At 56.0% G+C, this 21990-nt stretch overlaps 2 protein-coding genes across 12 annotated transcripts in view; one reads left to right on the plus strand and one right to left on the minus strand.

Annotated features, from left to right (window-relative positions):
- Positions 1-5564, plus strand: part of DGKD (diacylglycerol kinase delta) — a 110575-nt gene extending 105011 nt beyond the window's left edge. For 4 of the 5 annotated variants that reach the window (XM_025463486.2, XM_025463488.3, XM_035716874.2 and 1 more), the window contains 3 exons: positions 871-988; positions 2186-2316; positions 3586-5564. In XM_025463486.2, the coding sequence (XP_025319271.1) occupies positions 871-988; positions 2186-2316; positions 3586-3675 (339 nt within the window). In that variant the 3' untranslated portion in view covers positions 3676-5564. The remainder of the gene's footprint in view (positions 1-870; positions 989-2185; positions 2317-3585) is intronic. The other variant, XM_035716873.2, reaches the window with a different exon arrangement.
- A 3492-nt stretch (positions 5565-9056) lies between these two features.
- USP40 (ubiquitin specific peptidase 40) overlaps positions 9057-21990 on the minus strand; it is a 77310-nt gene continuing 64376 nt past the window's right edge. For 2 of the 7 annotated variants that reach the window (XM_049101062.1, XM_049101061.1), the window contains 7 exons: positions 21696-21822; positions 20361-20455; positions 19020-19138; positions 16012-16077; positions 14011-14221; positions 13781-13876; positions 9057-10760 (listed from right to left, as the gene is read on the minus strand). In XM_049101062.1, the coding sequence (XP_048957019.1) occupies positions 10146-10760; positions 13781-13876; positions 14011-14221; positions 16012-16077; positions 19020-19138; positions 20361-20455; positions 21696-21822 (1329 nt within the window). In that variant the 3' untranslated portion in view covers positions 9057-10145. The other 5 variants (XM_025463491.3, XM_025463494.3, XR_007405813.1 and 2 more) reach the window with 5 other exon arrangements.

The raw sequence follows: 21990 nt of genomic DNA on the forward strand, positions 1-21990 counted from the left end.
AGGAGGGCAGCTGTGGGTCACTGCGGGTCACTGGGCGCCCCTCCTGCGGGAGCACTGAGGAGTGAGGCAGGCGCCTGCTAGTGTCCGCACGGAAGAGCCCGTCACCTGGGAGCCAGTGGTCTGTCTGCGTGCGGCAGCTGTTAGAATTGATGGTTGGTAATTTTGCAAAGTATAAGAAATTTGTGAAGGTAAGTTCCCGGAGTACGGCAGCCATCGGTTAGAAATCCTATTGTGAGAGGTCTCTCACCTGAAGCCTGAGACGCCTCTGATGGGAAACCCGCAAGGGGGCCTGTCGGGCACAGGGAGGGTTGGAGGCATGACACACGTTCCCGAGCGTGAGGACACGTACTCTTCCCCCACTTGAGATTTGGTGCGATTCTAATGAAAATCCCTGTGGCATTTTTTTTAGTGGGACCACATGTCCCTTTCAGGTCTGAAAGTGTCATAAAGCTGTCGAGTCTGTGTGGGTCAGTGTGGGGACGTCGTAGACTGGGCCTGGGCAGAGTCCTGGCCCTCAGGGGCAAGACGAGACGGGCAGTCCTGGGAAGTACGGAAGTTATGCTTGTTTGTGAATACAGGGGGAGTACGTGTGCACACGTGTATTGTGCGGGACTGTGACCCACTGGACGACCTTGGTAGAATGCACTGGTATTTATGGAGCTTTCTAATCACATGAGAAACAGGGTCTAAAATGAAGGAAATGGGATGTGAAATTAGACACTGAGTGATCACTGTGAAACCACCTGTGAAAGGTGTTACAGAACCCCAGGGGGTGCCAGACTGAGTAAGCAGGGACCCCAGCCCGCCCCCCACCCCCAGCCATCCCACCCAGCTTCTTCTGGCCTGACGCTGTCTCTGCTTTCCCCACAGAATGTGATGCTGGAGCTTTCAAAACGCAGCCGCAGTGGCAAGTTCCGCCTGGTGACCAAGTTTAAGAAAGAGAAAAACAGCAAGAACAGAGAAGCTCGCAGCAGCCTGGGAGCCCCGGGTACCTGCCCTCCCGCTGTCCTTCTGGCTGCCCGCGCCGCCCGAGGGGGCCCCGTGGTCTCTGCTTTCTCCCGTGGTCCCCGACCACCAGCCCTGTCGCGGCCTGTGCCGCGGTGTCTTTGTGGCTGCCGAACTGCTCCTTGGCTTCCTGCCCCTCGTTGTCGCTCCCACCCCGGGGCCCTCCCTGTGCCGCCTCCGGGGACTGACCCCACACTGCCTGCCTGCCCTGGATGGGGGGTGCGAGGTGGGAGGGGGACAGCAGAGGTGACAGGACACTCAGAGACGCGGAGCTCACACTCGAGTCTTGTGCAGGCCCCCCTGGGCCTGCCTTTTGGGAGGGGCTGCTGGTCCCCAGCCGCTGGCTCCTGCACCCAGGCCCCGTGCTGGTGCCCAGGCCACCAGCGCCTGTGGGCCAGGACCTGGATAGAAAATGGCACTCGACATTTTTGGGGGGAGTCTGTAAATCGGGGCTTAAAATCTCTGTCCAGAGGGCCGGTTCTGAGCATGGCTGTCTCCAGTGCGCTCAGGTGCCGGGCAGCCCCGGGTTTGGATTTGGGGGTAGTGGTCGCTCCGTTAGAGTTTTCTTCTTCGCATGTTTGTCCAGCAGTTGGGTTTCTTTTAATGACGGTGGCTCTGACTCCATGAAATCTCTGCCTGTTTCCCTTCCTGCCGTGGACCAGAAGCAAAGCGAAGCCTCTAGAGAGGACGGCAGGCTGGCTTCAGGCTGGCTTCAGCGGCACAGTCACATGGGTGTTTGCCCAGTCCCTCCAGGGACGCTGAGGGCCGTCCTGGCAGGAACAGACCGCAGCCCCTGCTGTAGCTCACGCCCCTTGGGAGCCGGAGGCTCTCCTGCTGCTTTCTGGGTGGCTTGGGCGGTGCCTGTGGCTGGGCGGCCGTGTGGCTGCGGGGGGCCTGTGTGGGGTCCCTACTGGCGGGCATGTGGGGAGCTGGGCATCCCAGGAGCCAGATGCTGAGCTGTCTCGGGTGCTGGCTGCTGGGCTGTCTCGGGTGCTAGCTGTTGGGGGCATGTGGGTGCTGGCTGCTGGGGTGTCTGGGGTACCTGCTGCTGGGGCATCTGGGTGCTGGCTGCTGGGATGTCTTAGGACGTTGCTGCTGGGGTGTCTCAGGCGCCAGCTGCCACCTGCCTCGCGCTGGGCTCTGGGCACTCACTGCATTCGTGCTTTTCCGTCTCTGACAGTTCACCTCTGGGGGACAGAGGAGGTTGCTGCCTGGCTGGAGCACCTCAGTCTCTGTGAGTATAAGGACATCTTCACGCGGCACGACATCCGGGGCTCCGAGCTCCTGCACCTGGAGCGGAGGGACCTCAAGGTACTTCCATAGCGTCTCCTGGGAACCCGCCCTGGGCTTCCCTGCACTCCCTCTGTCCCTTCCCTCTGACCTGGCCATGGCCCAGCATCAGGGCTCTCCTCATGCTTCTCTCTCGTGCACGGGTTGGGGCGATGCACGGCGGTGGCCAAGAGGCCGCCCCTGCCCCCCGGCAGTGATGTCTCCATCCCCCACAGCCAGACAAAGCCAAAGTGGGCATCAGGGGGGTGGCCTTGCTTTTCTTAACCTGATCGGACAGGTGAAATATTTTAACATTAAAGATCCTACTGAAGGGGGCGCCTGGCTGGCTCAGGGTAGAACATGCAACTCTGTGTCTCAGGGTTGTGGGTTCAAGCCCCACATTGGGGGTGGAGCCCACTTAAAAGAAAAAACAACCCTGTTGGGGGATGCAGCTCTGCTAGTCAGTCAGCCCAAGAGCTCGGTGCGGTGGCGGCCCCAGCACCCGGGTCCCAGTCCCTTTGGAGCTGCCATCCAGGCGCCCCCCGGAGATGCTACGGGTCCGGCCCAGACCCCTGCGAGGAAGCGGGTCAGACGAGCTGTTTGGTTTCCCAGTGCACACCAAGGTCACGCTTACGTTATGCTGCAGCTGTTGGGTGTGCGGCAGCATTCTGTCTCAAACCGTGCCTCCCTAATGAAGAAACGCTTCATGGCTATAAACTGCCAGCCGTCAGGAGCGTCAGTGAGCTCTGAACACTGGTCACGGGACCATAACAGGTCTAGTAGCAAAAATGTCTGAAACACCATGAGAATTACCGACCGGTGGTACAGAGGCTTGAACTAATGCTGCTGGGAAGCTGGCACCGATAGACCTGCTGTCGAGGCTGCCGGCAGCCCGGAGCGTGGGGGGCGCGCAGGGAGGTGCGTGCAGCGCGTGCGTGAGGCGGGGGCGCCCGCAGCAGGGCTGGAGGCGGGTCCACCAGGCGGGCTGCTCGGACCGGCCTGACCCCGGAGCTCAGCGCGGTGTCCTGAGGGCTGAGGGGCCCCCGGGGACGTCCTGGCCAGCAGCCTGCTCGAGTCACTGCATCCACCTGCCGCCGGGCCTGTGGGCCGTGTCTGTCCTGCACGACGGCGGGGACTTGGTGACTCACGGGGAGGTGTAGGGTGTCTGCGCCACTGTTCATGCGTGTGCCGTCTCCATCTGGTGTCACCGTCTTCATCTCTTCCCCCTCCCTTGTGTTCAGAACGCCGGGTAGAAGGCCCGCGGGGGCCCGGCCTGCTTCCCGGTGTCAGGACGCTGTCCTCTCGTTGCAGGACCTCGGCGTGACCAAGGTGGGCCACATGAAGAGGATCCTGTGTGGCATCAAGGAGCTGAGCCGGAGCACTCCTGCCACCGAGGCCTAGCCCTGGCCCTGTCGGCCTGCGTCCTCCGCGCCCCCCGCAACTGAGGCCGGGGGGATGCTGCCCCGGCGCAGCGCCTGCCCCTTCTCATGGTGCTACTCCCTCTGCTCCAGACAGGAAGCCTCACAGATGCCCGTTCTGTGACCGCTCCGGGGTCTCGAACACACCAACATAGCTACCTTTGAAACAGCACCTTGTCCAGCCCGGCGTCATGTGGGGCAACTACCACCACCTCCGCTCTTGCTGACCTGCGCCGCAGGCCAGGCCTGACCTCCTGGGCGCCGCGCGCTTGTCCTGGGGGTTCCCTGCGAGCCTGGTCACCCTATACCATGTGGCATCTCCCAGGCGTGCAGATGCTGGCCCCGCTGGCAGGCAGCCTCCTGCACTGGAAAGTTCTGTGCCGCTGGCCTGGATCTTTGCAGCAGCCCCGTGAGGCCACCCACTGCTGCACCCCATTGACTGCTGAGTCTTTCACAGAGATCCTGCCCGTCCTGGCTTGAGAGCGGCAGGGGTGTGCTGCTGCCCCCCGCCCCCAATGTTCACCGGCGCCGTGAGGGGCCCGACTCGCCCTCCTGACGCCAGGTGCATGGGTGGCTGTGACCTTGGGCCGACAGATGCCCTCCCCGTTTGCCTTTGGTCCCTGGTCCCAGTTGGCACCCTCTGTGGAGCTGCTGGCCCGGGGACCTGCCGCGTCGGCCCCAGAGCTGCCAGGCCTCCTGCCTGTGCAGGCAGAAGACGCGTGTGCGTGAGCCGCGGCTGGAGGGCGCGCTTCCTGGGCGCTGGGGAGCCCAAGCTGGGCCCGCGCCGCGTCCCCACGCTCTCTGACCCTGTGGGTGGTCGGCTCTCTGTCTCGAGCTACGCTCGCCCTCGTCCACAGCCCTCTGGGGTCCCGGGTGGGGAAACGGCGTGTGTCTGCAGTGTACCACCCCCTACCCGGTAGCTCGTGCCCCCCCCCGCGACCGTGTGGGGGTGCTGGGCCGAGGGCACCGTCAGTCACCACTGCAGCCTCCACCTGCCACTCGCTCTGCAGGCCCCTGTGCCTCCCCCCTTCCTGGTGTGCACGGTGGGCCCACCCGTGAGCCCAGCCAGGCCCCAGCCTCCGGTTTGGGGTGCTCCTGTCCCAGGGTGGAGTGGCGGCACTGGGTTTGGGGCGAAGTGACCCGTGCCCCACAGGGTGTGCAGCTGCGCCATCCGAGGTAGGCTGGGGGGCTGCGCATGGCCTCCCCCCGCCCCCCCCGAGTTGGGTGCCAGCAGTCAGCCGTTTGGGACGTGGAAGGCGGAGGGGTCGTCTGGCCACCAGAAGTCACTGGCTTTTGAGGTAGAACAGGCTGACGAAGGAGGCTGGGGACCCGAGCCCGTGGTATTGGAACCGCGTCTGCGTGGTCACGTCTGTGGGGTCCCGGGTCCTCGGGACAAGCGCAGTGGCGGCGAGGGGGCGGCGGCTGGTGCTGGAGCCGCGGGGCCACCCCTCAGGAAAGCTGAGGGTTGGGACAAGCATGGTGTTTAAAATTAGTATGTTGTCAGTGATTAAAACAACACTGTTTACGTAAAAACCCATTCTAGTAAGTTAGAGGTGAGTGGCGTAACTGTGGTGTCGCATGAAAGTGCATCGGTGTGGGGCTGGCGCTGCAGCTGCCGCGGGCCGCTGCCCTGCCTGCCCCGACTCCTCCCGCGGGGACCCCGGCCTCGGTGCAGGGGGGCGGGAGGGCCCTAGGGAGTCTCGGAGAAAAGGTTTTGTGCCCTCGGGTGGGGCTGACCCCTCATATTTATGATCTTAATTTATACAGTGCCCGCCGTGGAAGCAAACGCCTCCTGTATTGCCGTGTACATACCCGACCTGGGGCTGTAAATAGGTGGTTCTGTGTATAAATAAAATCTTCATTGTCACATTCCTTGTCGTCGTCCTTCGTGCTTTCGTGTAAAAGCTGCCCAGATCTTTCCAAACGGGATTTAGGATTATGGTTTTCAGCCACTCTAAAAGTAGGGTGAATTGGCTGGAGGGCAGACGGAAAGCCACTGTCCTTGTGGGCGCAGGTTTACGGTCTGTTGAATTAAAGACTCAGCAAGGAGGTCGGGCCGCCTGGGGGGCGGGGGGGGGGGCAGGGGTCAGACTCCACCGCACGCAGCCTGCACCGCCTGCTGAGGGAGGGGCGGGGGCAGGGCCTCTCATCCTCCCACATCTGCCCCGTGACGCTGTAGGCCAGGAGCGCTCCGAGCTCCAGGTCCCTCTGTCATCTCCCCGTTGTCCGGGGGGAGGGCCGGGGGCCAGAGTGCTGCGTGGGCCTTGCACGTGTTGGGTGCCCCTGCAGCTCTCCGTCCCGCCCTCCTCGTTCACCCCCAGTCCTGTGGTGTGCTCCCCCCTGCCCCCCGGGGGGCTTACCCAGGATCACGCCTCATGGTACAAGGTGGCGGCCACCACTCCCATCACACCCACGTTTCACCCAAGCCCAGGCCAGGGTAAGGTGTGTGAGCACGTGGTGGTTCTTCTGTGTTTCTTTCTAAAATAAAAGGAATCTTTTCAGGAGCCCTGGGTGCCGCTGACCTCCCCCGTCACGTCTCATTGTCCAGAACTGCGTGACAAGCCCACGACTGTACCAGGCAGTGACAGGAGCGGGCCGTGCAGGACTCTGATGCTCACACACTCGCAGCATGCCCTGCCCGGCGGTGTGAGCGCCGTCGTCGCTCCCAACAGCCCTGTGTCCCACAGACGAGGAACAGGCGGAACAGGCTGAGAGGTTCCCGGCTTGTCGCACGGCACACAGCATGGGGCAAAGGTGGGACCAGACCTGTCCCGTGTCCCGGGCCTGCCACCAAGCTCCGCCCACACGACAGGTGAGAGAATCGGGCCTGGACTAACACGCGGGCATCATGGCCCCGAAGCCCAGCGCCCGGGGCTTGCTGGGGGCGCCCGTAGGCCAGAGCGCTGGGTGCGGGGAGGACTGAGGTTTTTTTCCCAAAGATCATCTCTAGGCTGCCGGGGCTTTTTAAGAGCGTGTGTGTGTTGGGGGGGGGGGGCAAGGGAGAGTGAGGGAGCCTCAGGTCCCACGCCCAGCGCGGCCCCATCTCACGACCCCGAGACCGTGACTGGAGCTGAACTCAGGAGCCAGACGCAGAACCAACAGAGTGGCCCAGGCCCTTGGGCGGGCAGGACTTTTTAACTTGTACCGATCCCGTGTTTAAAAATCTTAGAATTTCATTCATCGTGGATTTTTCTGCATTAATTTTCATTTCTAAAAAAAGCTATCATTCAAAACTGATCTGTCTTGATGGCTGAGGTTTTGGGGCACCTTCCAGTTTTGTGCCCACGGCCTCCGCTTACCCGAGGCCCGGCCCTCCGCTGCACGGTCTGCTTTGGAACGTTAGAGGCTCAGACTCTTCGGCGTTTGTGGAGGCCACCGCCTGAGGCCTGTGAACATGAGGCTTCTGTCTCCTGCTCCCTTGTAGATCCCCACATCACGTGGGCAAGGCAGCGTGCCCAAGCGAGTCCCCTGCAAATGTGACCACATCCTCCAGTGGCCTCTGCGGTCAACCTTAGGGATGCCACCAGCTTTTGGACAAAGGAACATAAGCATTAACTGAGATTTTCAGAAAGTTTCCTTTAAAACATGGGGCTACCTTTCTTTTTCCTCCTGCTGCTAGCGAGGAGGGTGGACGTGATGGGTGGCGCTCCAGGAGCCAGCCTGGGCCATGGGGTGGCGGGGAGAATGCAGGCACGTAGTTAGGGTGGCAGAGACAGAAGCCCACTCCTTGGCATCTCTGTGGTCTCCACGAATTTTCCTGACACCTCCCCGCCTCCTCCCACCACACTTCTTTTATGAGTGAGAACTACATGTCTTGTCTCTGAGTTGACCCTAATCCCCGTAGCAGACCTTCCAGAAAAATTTGTATTTGGGAAGGCAAGAGCTAAAGCAAATAGAGACGCGAGTTCTATGTATTACACAGGTGTGAGGCTGAAGAAAGAGGCCAGGACCCCCAGGGGAGGGGAGGGGTGAGCCGGCACAAAGAACACTTCAGGGCAGAAGAGCAGTGCACCTGTGGGGCAGGTGTTGGTGCCGGAGGCCTCTGGGAAGCCGTGGTCCGAGAGCTCCACGGTGGGCCTGGACGGAGGAGCTGCTCACCCAGCGGGCGGGGGGTGCTGTGACCTGCCAGCCCAGCCCGTGCACGATGGCTCTGATGATGTCTTTTTTTTTTTTTTTTTTAAGATTTTATTTATTCATGAGAAACACAGGGAGAGAGAGTGAGAGAGAGAGACAGAGACACAGGCAGAGGGAGAAGCAGGCTCCATGCAGGGAGCCCGACCCGGGACTGGATCCCGGGTCTCCAGGATCACGCCCTGGGCTGAAGGCTGCGCTAAACCGCTGGGCCACTGGGGCTGCCTTGACGACGTCTGTCTTTCAGGCACTGGCCGCTGAGCTGGGAGGCCCTCTTGGCGCTGGACCCCGTACTTCAGAGCCCCCTCTGTGGGGCAGAGGTGCTGGGGTGTTGGGGCGATGCGCTGGAGCTCTCCTGGGCCACAGTCGCGGTACCCTCCCCCCTGGGGTGCGTGGAGCCCCCTGAGGGCCTGGCTTCGGTCATCTGGCTGCCGTGCTCTGCAGCCCGCAACACGGCGGCCGTGGTGAGTGGCTGCGCTCATGGGGTAAGTGGGGGCGGGGGGGCAGAGGGAGATGGGGCGACCGCGGGGAGTGGGTGCTGTCGGGGTGCAGGGGGGGGCAGAGGGAGATGGGGCGACCGCGGAGTGGGTGCTGTCGGGGTGCGGGGGGGGCAGAGGGAGATGGGGCGACCGCGGGGAGTGGGTGCTGTCGGGGTGCAGGAGGGGGCAGAGGGAGATGGGGCGACCGCGGGGAGTGGGTGCTGTCGGGGTGCGGGGGGGCAGAGGGAGATGGGGCAACCGCGGGGAGTGGGTGCTGTCGGGGTGCAGGGGGGGGCAGAGGGAGATGGGGCGACCGCGGGGAGTGGGTGCGGGGGGGGCAGAGGGAGATGGGGCGACCGCGGGGAGCCAGAGCCCTCCGTCCCCTTCGGAGCCCTTTGCCCGAGGCGGGGCTCGAACCCCCCAGCAAACGCGCGGTGCCTGCTGCTGACCCAAGCTGCGTGGGGACGAAGCGCCGCTGCGGGCGGGGTGGAGGTGGGGGGCTGCCGGCCTTGCCGGATCCCTCGGGGCTGCCCCGTGACTCTGGATCATCAGGAAATTCTCGTGCACGGCCCCCCCCCCCCGAAAAATATCCCAGGGGAAGCCGTTTGCTGTAATGCAACCGCCACGTCTTTCCCTGGAGGAAAAGAAAGCCCGACCACTTACAGTTCCTTCCAGAACAATCCATACCCCCCCACCCCCCCGTCTATGTAAGCTCCGTGTGACGTGTGAGGCAGCCCCCGGACCACCCGGACAGTGATTTCTCAATATAAACGTTTATTGAGCAGGAGAAGCGCGCTTGAGCGCAGGGGAGCGCGGGGCCCGCAGGCTCGGGGAGCCCCCCCCCCCCAGGCGGGTCTCTTCCCGCGGAGCCCGCGCACAGGGACGTGGAGCCCGCGCACAGGGACGTCGAGGGGCCCCGCGAGGCCTCCGTTTTCTCCAAAGCAAAGCTCCCGGGGTCGTCAGGGTAGCGTCTCCGGCCCTCGGGGCGCAGGGGTGACCGAGGGCCTCCGCCGCAGGAAGGGGGCGGCCTCCAGCTCGCCCCGGGGGCTCCGAGGTCCGGCGGCGACCCCCGCGCCCGCCCCCGCCCGCGGCCGCCCAGCTTCCTGCCCCGCAGCCCCATCTGCGGCAAGAGGGCGAGCGCCTGCCGGCCCCGGGAATCCTGCTTCGGACCCGGACCCGGACCCGGACCCGGACCCTGTGGGGCTCAGGCGGGAGCGTCCGCTTCGTGCTTCCTGCAGGACAGACCTGCGGTGAGGCCCTCGACGTCCCTCCGGGCGGGGGCGGGGGCTCCGAGCTTGGCCCCTGCTCCTGCTCCTGCCCCCGCCCCCGCCCCTGCGCCGTCCCCAGCGCCTGCCGCCGCCACAGCACGACCCCGACCCGCGGCGTCCAGGGCGCGGGGCAGGAGGCGCGGCCCTGCTGGGTCCCGCGGGCGCAGGCGCTACCTGAAGCTCCGCACATGGATGGAAAGAGAAGCTTCTGGTGCGCGGGGCCGGCCGGGCGTCGTGGCCCCGCAGCCGAGGTCGCGGCTGCGCTCACGAAGGGCGTCCTGGCTGCGGGAGACACGGGGGCTGTCACGGCCGAGCCGGCAGGCCCCGGGCACTGCGTGGCCTCGGCACACGGGTTCCCAGACTGCGGAGTCGGAGGACGTGTTTACACCCCCAGCCCGGCGGCCCAGGTCCACGCGGCAGGCCGGCCCCGGGGACCCTCCAACCTGCTGGGTGGCAGCGCCTCCCCGCAGGGTAAGGTTCTGAGAGCGCGTGCGGGGGGGGGGGGGGGGAGGCGCCCTGGTATTTGATCTCACGACCCCGAGCTCATGACCTGAGCGGAAACCACGGGTCGGCGTTTATCCGGCTGCGGGGGCCCCTGGGACCTCCGTGTCCGGCGCCGAGTCGCCGCTGCTGTGCGCGGGTGACGGACACGACCGCCCCGGCCCGCTCGTCCTCGTGCGGCTCCCCGTGGCCCCCCGGGAGGGGCCGCGCCGGCAGGTGCATCGGGGAGCACCCCCGCCCCCCTCAGCCGGGAGCGGAGGACTAAGATGGGGGGCAGGTAAGGAGGATGGAGGCACCCCGTGGGGCCTGCAGGGGGATGCGGGTACAGGGGGAGAGCCGGGTCCTAGCACGTGGAGGTGGAATGTTCCAGTAGATCGCGGTAGGGGCAGGAGGCCCGCGGCCAGGGGAGAGGAGGGAGGAGGGGAAGGTGGGGGGCCCTGCGGAGCCCGCCGCGTGCTCATCGTGCTCACCTGTTGGGGTGACCGAGGCCCCAGAGAAGACCCAGCGAGGGGCGGAGGGGGCAGGGAGGCGGCCCCGGGGCAGGCCCTGGCCCCGGAGCCCCGGTAGGGGGCCCAGCGCGGCTTGCGGGGAGCCCCGGCCGCACCGTACCTGCTCGGCCGCCTCGGCGTCCCTCTCCCCAGGTCGTCCGCGTCGGTACTGAAGTCCCCGTCGTCCTCCAGCAGGACATTCTGCGTTTCAAGAGAGCGACCAGGGGGTTCGCCTCCGCTGAAGAGGCTCGAGCCAAACTGAGGGGAGCCTGGCCCGGGTGCCCCGCGGAGCTGACCCTGCCCCCGGGAGCGCAGCCGCTGTCCGAGCCCGTCGCCGCGTCCACCCGCCGCCTCCTCGGCTGCCCGCGAGCCCGGGGACGCCGTGCGCCTGGTCCCTTAGCTCCCTGGCTTCCCCGGATGCTGTGGGCGCAGCTCTGCCCCGACGGTCCCCGGGGTCGCAGCGGGTCATTCACCCGCACCTGGCCGCCCCGGGCTGCCTCGGTGAGCGCCCCCGGCTCCTCACCACGCCAGGCATGGGGAGAGGTAGCCAGCGCCCCGCCAGCGCCCTTCAGGACCACAGTGGTCAGCGAGGAGCCGCAGGAGGGTTCTGCTGTCTATACACGTTGCTCTTGGGGGAGAAAACTAACAAACGTGCGGATCTCTACTCCAGCAAGTGGAGGACACGTGGGATTCCAGCGAGCTGTGCGTGATGGGCTTTTTAAAAAACTGTCAAACGCTACAAAGAGGAAATACAGGGGTAACGGGGCGACAGCCACGTCCTCAGGGCTGCCGGCGAGTGGCTGGGGGCCCAGGTGCCCCAGTGACGTGACCGGCTCATCCCAAGACGGCACCTGCTCCTACCCTTGTCCTGGGAAAACCAGAGCTCGATGCACGCGTGGACGGGGCTGGTGGAGAAGAAAAGTGCTCAGCGCGAGCCAGCGGTTAACCGTCGTAAGCTCTGCCCATATTTAGATCATTTTTCAAGGAAAACACAGATTCAGTCGCTGGCTCTCAGCCCACTGGAGACAATGTCCCCGGACATTGTTCCCACTTTCCCTCTGACTGGACGGCTCCCCAGGTGTGTGACCGACTGATCCACAGCATTTTACGGGCTTCACATTCCCGGTGATGACCACTGTGACCAATTTCCACATTGACCCACGGAGCTCCGGTGTATTCACTGCTGTGTTCTACGCCACCATATCCACACTTTTTTTTCATCTGTCCTCTTCCTGAGGGTCACTGTCCTTTCCAGTTTACGCTGTTACAACCAGTCCTTCAGCGAACATTCTGCACACCCCCTCACGTGAACGCACGAGCTGTGCCAGGGGCTGTCCAGGAGCAAAGTCGCAAGCACTGCTGCGCACAAGCGCCATCACCGTCACCACATGGTGTCCAGGGCCGCGGGGTGGGGGGTTGGCAGCACCAGCCCCTGCTTCTCGGCTCCCCACTTTTCTCCTGAGAACTGAGGGGGTATTCGTCTCGGCCCGCCTCCCATCAGGGTGTCCTCCTGGCATTGATGTAAGGACCACACCTACACCCGGTGACCATCTTTGTGAGTTTGTGGCTTGTCTTTACACTTGGTATCCTTTGTTCGGACGAACCAATGCGGTCACATTTGCCATCCTTTTATGGTCTGTGCTTTTTGTTTAAGAAGGACCTCTGAAATCTAAAGGTTGGAAATGACTGCCTTTCACCTTTAAGTTTTCAGATTGATGTACACGGTGTGGGCAGACTGGATGCAGACTTCCTGGGGCCTGAAGTGCACATAAACTTGGAAACTAATTTCTCCTACACGAATAACCAGTTTCCCCAGCACCATTTACTGAATAATCAATTTTTAATGTCGCCTCAAGTACCCGTCAAGTTTCCTGGCGTGACGTCCATCCGCCCCCCCGAAGCTACTCTGCTGACACAGCTGCCCGGTCGCTCTTGGCACCAGGCCAGGGAGCGCCCATCATGGTGTTTAAAAATCTCCCTGCCCGTTGCTTCTCCATGTGAATTTATATGTTTGTTTCCTGGTCTATCGTGTGAGGCTTCCTTCCAAGAACACGACGTTGCTCTGTATCTAACCGAAGCTTTAATACCACTCAGTATTTTGGGAATATTCTCTGGAAAGGTCTTGTAAATCTCTTTGCTGGATGTATTCCTAGGTATCTTGTAGTTTTATTCTGATCCTGTAACCTTTGAACTCTCTTACCAGATCTGATGGTACCTGTATAGTCTCTTGAATCTTCTTTTAGGTGAACTGCATATGAAGAATGGTTTTGTGCTTTCATTTTAGAAGGTCCTTTATTTCTCTCTCAACTTTGGGGAGGAGGAGGCTCATACCACCCTGGTTAGCACAATGCTGAGTGGAAGTGGTGGTTAAGGGAATGCTTATTCCTTGATGTGAAAATATTGATTAGCAATTTAATCCTTATTTTGATATCCACAAATAAATTCTTAAATCAAGGATTAAAGTTATTCTTAAAAATATCACTTTGTGATAAAGTAAATTTGTCTAGGGCAGGTGAGGATACCTCTGTCATTTACTGATACCAGATTATTCTTTTTTTTTTAAGATTATTATTTATTCATGAGAGAGAGAGGGAGAAGGCTCCATGCAGGGAGCCCGACATGGGACTTGATCCTGAGACTCCAGGATCACACCCTGGGCCAAAGGCAAACGCTAAACTGCTGAGCCACCCGGGCTGCCCGACACCAGATTATTCAACAGGTGCAGAAACAGTGGGAATTTAATAGGACATTGCTCACAGGGACTAGGAATGGAAGGAAACATCTCCCCCTGACACAGGAACCTATTCCAAACCTGCAGCAATGCACTTAATGATAAAACTTCAGAAGCATTTTCACACAAATCCAACCCAGGATTAAGGTTTTGATACTAAGGTTCTTCTGGCCTCATGATATAAGTGGTCTGGCCTTCCCTATTTTCCAATGTATGTAAGAGAGGATCATCATAGGATTATCAGAGCCTTGAAGATCTGATACAACTTCTCTATAAAAATCACTGCTCCTGGGATGCCTGGGTGGCTCAGGGTGTGATCCCAGGGTCCCAGGATCCCAGGATCTGCTCCCACATCAGGCTCCCCGCAGGGAGCCCACTTTTCCCTGTGTCTCTGCCTCTGTCTCTTATAAATAAATAAAATCTTACAAAAAAAAAAATCACTGATCCTGGTGTTTTACTAAAGTGGTAAATTTGCTGATAAATAACTTACCTTAATACCAATAGTGTCTCCATCTTTCAAGTAATAAGGCGCCCCCTGCAAATTATCTTGCTTTTTCTTCTTTTTCCTCTTGGTAAATTGCTGGTTCTATAGAAAAATCAAGCATCCTGAATACAGAAAACTCAAATTCTTACTAAGTTCCCTATCTGTGAAAAACAGCAGTTAACCTATTCACTACACCAGGAAGGCCCAGTCTCTCTGAGAAAGCCCTGGAACTTTACCCAGCTAGATATCGGAAGCCACTCAAACTTTTCGGGGAAGTACTTGGCAATTTCAATTTTCTCCATGGGAAGAGAGCAGAAGTGGGCAACTCGTTGTCTCAGGGAGCCAGCAGTCCAGCCTCGGGCGGTGTCCCACACCAAGTCCACGCACGGTGCGTACGCCCTCTCGCCCGGGAGGCGCATCCGTGTCCTCAGTACCACGTCCTGAGGGCTGCACCGGAAACAAATAAGAAGAATGAGAAGTTCGCAGGAACCATGGCGAAGTGTGATGGGCAAGGCTTCCTCTCCTCTCTTCTGGTTTTTAGGAGGACAGATTTATCCCCAAACCCTCTAGTCCTCTTCTCTACTTTGGTTTTCTCCCATCCTGGACCCCAGCGGTGTCTTCCGGGGACGGTGTGACAAGGGCTGCAGCTGCGCCCCGGGAGGGGCTGATTTCAGAACCAGAGGTTGGCAGGAAAAGCTCCGCTACAGGCACGTGAAGTCACAGTGGGGCAGCCAGAGAAGCAGGGGCTGAGCGCTGGGAGGGGGCGGGGGAGAAAGTCAGATGTGGAGCCCGCCGGAAGGTGGGGGGAGGGAAACCGTGTCTAGGCCGGTGAGGCCCTGTGACCGCACCAGCTGGATTTTGGTTGTATGGGAGCTTTTACCAAAAAGAAAGGTGACGCTATGGGAGCAAAGGACCTGGAGGTGCAGGGAGAGGGCAGGCCCGATTGGAAAGGAGATGGAACCTCTTGGCAGGCGTGGATGCCAAGGAGTGACAGGGCTCCCTGAGGAGAGGGGGAGCCCTGGAGGCTGGTCAGGGACGCAACCGCTGGGACAGGCCACCTGGTGCCCAGCACGGTTTTCACATGGACGCCACTCACAACAAATGTGCCAAGGGCCCGTGTCGGTATTTAAGAAAGAGCTCTCACAAATCAGACTTCTCCTAAGACCCCGTTGCTAAAACCCGCCCAATATATGAATGAATTCACACACCCAGAAAAGGCAAAAGGCTTGTAAATGATAAGACTTTGGGGGGGAAAAATGACTTTGAGAAAAATGCCCAATCTTACTAGCAATCAAAGCACTGAAGCAAATGAGACAAGATAACCATTTCTCCGCGATCAATTTAGCAAACGTTTAAACAATGAAAATATTCAATGTTGGTTTGAGGGTGAAGTAATACTCATCACCACTGCTTGTGGGACCATAAACTGGCATAACTTACCTGGAAAGGAATTTAACTGCTGTAAGATGTTTAAAACGTTCATACCATTTGACCCAGAAATCCCCCTCCGGGACACCACGCTTGGTATTACGGTTTGCAGTAAGAATGCACTTTTATAAAAGCAGTGGGGTTGCATGAAGGGTAGACACAGCTGAGGGGGAGCTCCCGTTACTACGCAGCAGGATGGCAGCAGGAATGGTATTCTCATCGGGCAGACGATCACCAACCCTATTGCTGGTGATACTCACAGGAGGTCTTAGAAAAGATTTTCTTATAATGAAAAAAGAACCAGGAAGTTTTGATTACAGACCCCTGTGGGGTGTTTCTTTAGTCACTAATGAATTATTAGGATACAGGCACTGTTCTAGGTACTGGGGACAGAGCAGTGACCAAAGTACTTGTTCTCCCAAAACTTACACCTGTTGTAGGAGACAAGTAACACACAATTCAGTATCTACTACGTCAGGTGGGGTGAGGATGAAAAAGTAGGCTAAGGGGACAGTGACAGGTGCTGTGCAAGTCAGTCTGACAACTGACAGGGCTGGGAATGAGCATCCTGCTTACACTTTGAGATCATTAGGGATTCAATATGCATCTGTGACTCACTGTTTTCATGGCAAAATGAGTTCCAAGTTCCAGACACTAGGCATGCAAACACACCTGTAGGACACAATCTGGTTTAAGTTGCCATGCTACTCAAGCAGTGGGGAAAAACCCTTTACTACTGATCCCACCGTTAGGTTTTTCAGGAAACTAGCCACCATGAAGAGACACGTACATGGGACAGGATGACTTACCCCAAGTTTTCTTCTTCCTGAAGGGGCTCTAAGCAGATCTCAGTTTTCCGTCCCAGTTTGTAGTCTCTGATAAAAGAAACAAAATAACACCGAGTGATATATTTTTTAATTTTTTAAGATTTTTTTACAAGGCCAGTATCACCCCAATACTAAAACCAGACGAGGATACTACAGAAGTTCAGACCAACATCCTTGCTGAACAGAGGCAAAGATGCAAAATATGTACATTAAAAGAATCTTACACCATCAAGTAGGATCTATTCCAGGGATGCGAGGCTGGACCAATACTTGCAAATCAGTCAATGTGATACACTAACAAAGTGAAGGATAAAAAAATCAAATCATCTCAGTAGATGAAGGAAAAATGACAAAATTCTACATCCTTTCATGATAACTCTGCTCAACAAAGTGGGTTGATAAGAAACCTAACTCAACCCAGTAAAGGCCACACATGAGTAGCTGGCAGCTCATGTCCCCCACCATCAGGGAGAAAAGGATGCCCACTCTCACTCTTACTCCGTGTGGTACTGGAAGCCCTACCCAGAGCGATCAGACAAGGAAAAGAAAATAAGAGGCATCAAATCAGAAAGGAGGTAAAACTGCCTCTCCCTATGGGTGACGTGCCATTATATGTAGAAAACCCTAAACACCAAATAACTGTGAGAATAAATAAATTCGGTGAAGTTGCAGGATACGAAATCAAGATACAAAAATCGCTTGATGTTTTTATAAACTAACAGTGAGCTATCAGTAAGACAAATCAAGAAAACTCCATCTTGACAAGTCTGACAAGACCATCAAAAAGGGTAAAATACGCAGAAATAAACTTAACCCAGGAGGTGAAGATCTGTAAGACATTGTAAGACACTGTAAGACATTGATGAAAGAAACTGAAGACACGAAGAAGTGACAGATATTCCATGTTCACGAACTGGAAGAATGCTGTCAGAATGTCTATGTTACCCACAGTGAGCTACGGATTCTGTGTAATCTCTATCAAAACTTCAACATTTTTCATTTAAATACAAAACCAATCCTAAAATTTGTATGGAACCACAAAAGCTCCCAAAGAGCCACAGCAACCTTGAGAAAGTAGAACAAACTTGGAGGCATCCCCCTTCTTGATTTCAGACTATAGTATTCAAAACAGTATGGCAGGGACACCCGGGTGGCTCAGCGGTTGAGCGTCTGCCTTCGGCTCTGGGGTCCCAGGATTGAGTCCCCCATTAGGATCCCTGAGGGGAGCCTGCTTCTCCCTCTGCCTGTATCTCTGCCTCTCTCTGTGTCTCTCATGAATAAATAATTTAAATCTTAAAAACAAAAACTATGGTATTGGCATAAAAACCGACACAAAGATCAATGGACCTCAGAAATAAACCCAAGGGATTTATAATGAAGGAGCACACAAGGGAAAAGGACAGTCTTTTCCATAGATGGTGCTGGAAAACTGGTCAGCCATGTGCAACAGAATGAAGCTGGACAGCTACCTTCTACCGTACCCCAAAATCAACTCAAACAGATTAAAAGCCTTGACCATAAGGCCCCAAGCTACAAAACTCCTAGAGAACACAGGAGGTAATAAGCTCCCTGACACTGTCCTTGGCAATGACTTTTTTTGGATTTGATACCAAAGGGAAAGACAAAAAAAGCAAAAATAAGTGAGACTATATCATATTAAAAAGATCTTGTATAGCAAAGGAAACCATTAATGAAATGAAAAATGCAATGAAAAAATGACCTATGAAATGGGTGAATAAATCTGCAAATCATGAATGTGATAGAGGATTAATAAAGAACCCATCTAGCTCAAGAGCAAAAAAAACCCAAACAGTCCAATCAAGAAATGGGCAGAGGAACTGACATTTTTCCAAAGATCTACAGATGGTCACCAGGTACCTGAGAAGGTGCTGACCATTACTCATCATCAAGAAAGTGCAAACCACACCCGCAGTAAGATATCTTGTTCCACATGTCAGAATGGCTAGCATCAAAAAGACGCAATCAGTGCTGGCGGGGACGTGGAGGAAAGGGGAACCCTTGTGCACTGCTGGTGGAAATGTAAATTGGTGAAGCCAATTTTTTGGAAGTTCCTCAAAAAATTAAAAATAGAACTAACCATATGATCTAGCATTTCTGGGTCTGTATCCGAAGGAAATGAAAACAGAACCTCAAGAGACATCTGCACTCCCATGTTCACAGCAGCCAAGGCACGGCAACAAGCCAGGTGCCTGTGGATGGATGGATGGACCTCAGGGAGGCGTCCCCATATGTATGCAACGGGGTATCATTCAGCCATGAGAAAGGAGGACATCCTGTCACTTGTGACAACGTGGATGACCATGAGGGTGTGATGCTAACAGTGAAATGTGACAGTGAAGGACCAATCCTGTGAGGTAGCACTACCATGGAATCTAAAATATCCAGACTCACAGAAAGAGAGAGTACAATCGTGGCTCCTGGGGGCTGCGAGGTGGAGGGAAAGAGGAGCTGCTGGTCAGAGGCCAAACTTCCAGTTATAAGGTAAGTCTGGCGCCTCTGAAGTCCAGCACAGTGCGTACAGTTAACAATACCGTATCACAGATTTGAAAGTTGCTAAGAGGCTAGATCTTCAATGTTCTTACCACGAAAAAGAAACAGTGATGATGTGATGCGCTGCGGGTGTTGGTGCTGGCCAGTGCCAAGGTGGCAATCATTTCAGACTTACGGAGGGCTGTATGTCAATTAGATCTTAGTAAAGCTTGAAGAAAAGCTCAAAATTCTGTTCATGGTGTCTGAAGCGTAGTAAAAACACGTGGAGCTGCCTTTATGCTGAATACAGACAAAGTCCCAGAGTTTCTGACTGGAAGTGCCACCCAGCTGACAACATGCTGTCTGACCTGCCCCGGCCCTCACGGCCCAGCGGTGGTGGTGGTGGTGGTGGTGGTGGTGGTGGTGGTGGTGGAGGAGGAGGAGGATGAGAGGGAAGACGGCAGAGGAGAGGAAGACCAGGCTCCCGACGAGGGACCCACCTGAGCTGCTGGCGGTTGATTCGTAAAAGCCTGCCCAGGCGCTTCCTCTCCACGGTCCAGGCTCTGAGGAAGGCTGGGGACGGGATGACAAACCCCGAGGAGGAGAACAAGGTCATGGCCTAGAAAAGAAATAGTTCTCCAATGGTTTGAACAAGTACTGCTAGCGGACACCCTGCTGTAGGAAGTCAGTGGGCCTACACAGTGACACCTGAGGGAAGAGCACGTCGAGGAGGGCGAGCCCGGGGCATCTCCCCAGTGACGTCAGTCCAGTCACTTCTGTCTTCCTCTCTAGGGAAGCCAGCTTGAGGGATAAGTGAATCTGCTGATGAGCCAAAGCTCCTTTTAAATTATGTTTCAGAAAGTGAAACTCAGAAGTTAATTTCTGTGAGTATAATTCGCAAGAGCACTCATGAAAGCCAGGGGTTCACCTTCCGCTTTCTTGAGGGCTAATTCTTCAAAGTTTGCTCTGTCAGTGAAAGAGCTTTATTTGAAATGTTCCAGAATCTGTGGATGCAAATGCTAGGCCTAACCTTCTGTACTAATTCTGCAGGGCAGATACCTATTTATAGATTTGGGTTGTAATATGAAAAATGAACACTAGCTGTTTTAGATATGAAAACAGCAATTTTGTATTTGTCAATCCAATCCAAGAAAAAAAAGTCTCTCGTTTTCATGGCAGTAAGACCATTTGCTGCCTTTTTTTTTTTCCAAACGCTGAGTGCACACAGGAAAATCCAGTATGGATGGCTGGTACTTCTGTTGTGCGTCCCGAAGTTTTTCCTTTAAGAGGACGAAGGGATGCCCGGCAACAGTGAAGATGCCTAAGCGTTTCGTGTTCTCCTCAACCCAGCCTTTCCATCTGGACCCAACACTCGCTTTATGAATGTTAATAGGTAAGAAAAGGATACGGTATCTAGTTACACATCCCACCTCGGAGCACCCTGACAACATTTAACACATGGATCACAATGGGACAAAAACGATGTAAATAAAGGGGTAGAGTGAATGCTTGACAGATGTTTCAATAAATCATGTTTCCCTAAGAAATCAAAATGAACATAAGCTGCAAGTCACTGAGGATCAATTCAAATGAAAGCACACAGCATGCCCGTCAGAGTGGGGACACATGAAAGCCACAGGGCAAGTGGCAGAAACAAACACCAGCGCCGTCGGAGCCGGACGGGGGGGTGCCTGGTGGGTACTTACCACTGAACATGGCATATAACACATGCCATATCAGAACAGACTGTAAGTGAGGGAAAAGGAAATAGAAGAAGGTATTAATATCTCACTGGAAGAAGCCAGGCCACCACTACCATGCGCCACACGAAGAAGTCTGACCTGGGACTTCAGCTCTGCCACGGTGGCCTCTTCTGAGATCTCCAGGTCCCCCAAGTAGCGGAGGGACACCTCCCCGTGCAGGTCACCAGGAGCGCCTACACGAACAGAGCCAGATGTCAGGAAGGAACTTTCTATCTCCTTTGTATTTCTGAAATACATACCGGGTCATAAATTTTAGAGCTCCATTCGAGAAACTGGGGGCATGAGTTCCTCGAATTGGGTCCCTCGTGACCTCAGAGGGGAGGAAGCCATGCCTGGCACGTCAGCAGGCAGGCAGCACGCCATGGGCACGATGCACTGGTTTCTCACTGCAGTGGGTTCGAGGAATTGCACACTTGTGCTCTCCGCCCAGAATACTCTTCACATTTTCTCCTTCCCCAGAGAGGACTATGCTGGTAGGACTCTCCTGGCTCTTTATTTTACCCTCTTGTTTCTTTCTCTCCTAACACTTATCCCAACATGTTAGTCTTTTAGCTGTTTTCCTGTGTAGGTGTGCACCTACAGTTTTCCTAATCTGTCTCCCCCAAAACAGTATTCTTTTCCAGAGAGGGCAGCCCATCTATCTTGTTTCTCTCCCAGTGCCTGGGACAGTGGCTGCCACACAGTAAATGGCCAGCAGATGGTTAGTGCCTAAAAAGTGAAAACAAAATGTTCTCTTACCTAAAAGCTAGATATAGCTGAATAGTTAGTTAAGTAAAACATAATAAATGGGAAAAATATACGAAGAGTTCTATTTAGTTACAAAGTAAATTACTTTGTGTTTTTTTACAATGAAGTGAAAATCTACTTTTTACAAATGGTAATTCAGACTCACTGCTAGACTTCTTGCTCATCCTGAGGTGTATGTGTGTGGATCTGAATGTGGAGAAGGAACCGAGAGTCAAACAGTAGGTCTGTATGCTGTGTATCTCCTCAGAAGTCAGAGACGAGGTGAAGCATCCCACAGGCTGCAGCCCCTGGGGTCGTGGTGGTGGAGAGAGGGGGGCACACAGTGTGGACTGCAGCCCGCCTCTCGGGCCTGCCTCAGTGGAGCCCCTGCGACGCACGGAGGGCTCGGTCTCCGAGTCCACCATGGGAAGTGGGGCACGCCGCACGGGGATCTTGCAAGATGATATGTAAAAACTCTAATATGTTGTGTAATATTAAAGACAGAGACAGCCCTCAACAGAGCTTACAGAGCCCTGGATGAAAATAGGGGCTGCTCTTATGGAATGAACAGGTTTTGATTTTCAACCTTACGTTTCAGATACGTGCTTCATTTGCCTCTCAGAGCAAAGGCGGTCATTCTACTCCCCTTATGACATGGTGGCTGCTACAATTCTGTTCTGTCCTCACCTTGGGTGGCAGCAGCTCTCCAGACCCCACCTGGAGAAGGGGCACCGTTCCTCTGGTCCTGATGATTCTTCCAGTGACCCGGGGAACCCCCAGGCTGGTACCACCAGAGGGGCACCTTCAGGAAACCCTGAAGAAGAGAGCACTTCTAACCACTGTGAGGTACACGGAGTAAGTGAATTTCTACTTCCACACGGAGAAATAGCTTCGTTACAACAAATGTTCCTGAAGTTATTTTTCTTTTTAGACTTATTAACTGCCATACACTATAGCTACTTATTTATTTTTTTAAAGATTT

Source organism: Canis lupus, chromosome 25, assembly GCF_003254725.2.
Source record: "Canis lupus dingo isolate Sandy chromosome 25, ASM325472v2, whole genome shotgun sequence".
Taxonomy (NCBI): Eukaryota; Metazoa; Chordata; class Mammalia; order Carnivora; family Canidae; genus Canis; species Canis lupus.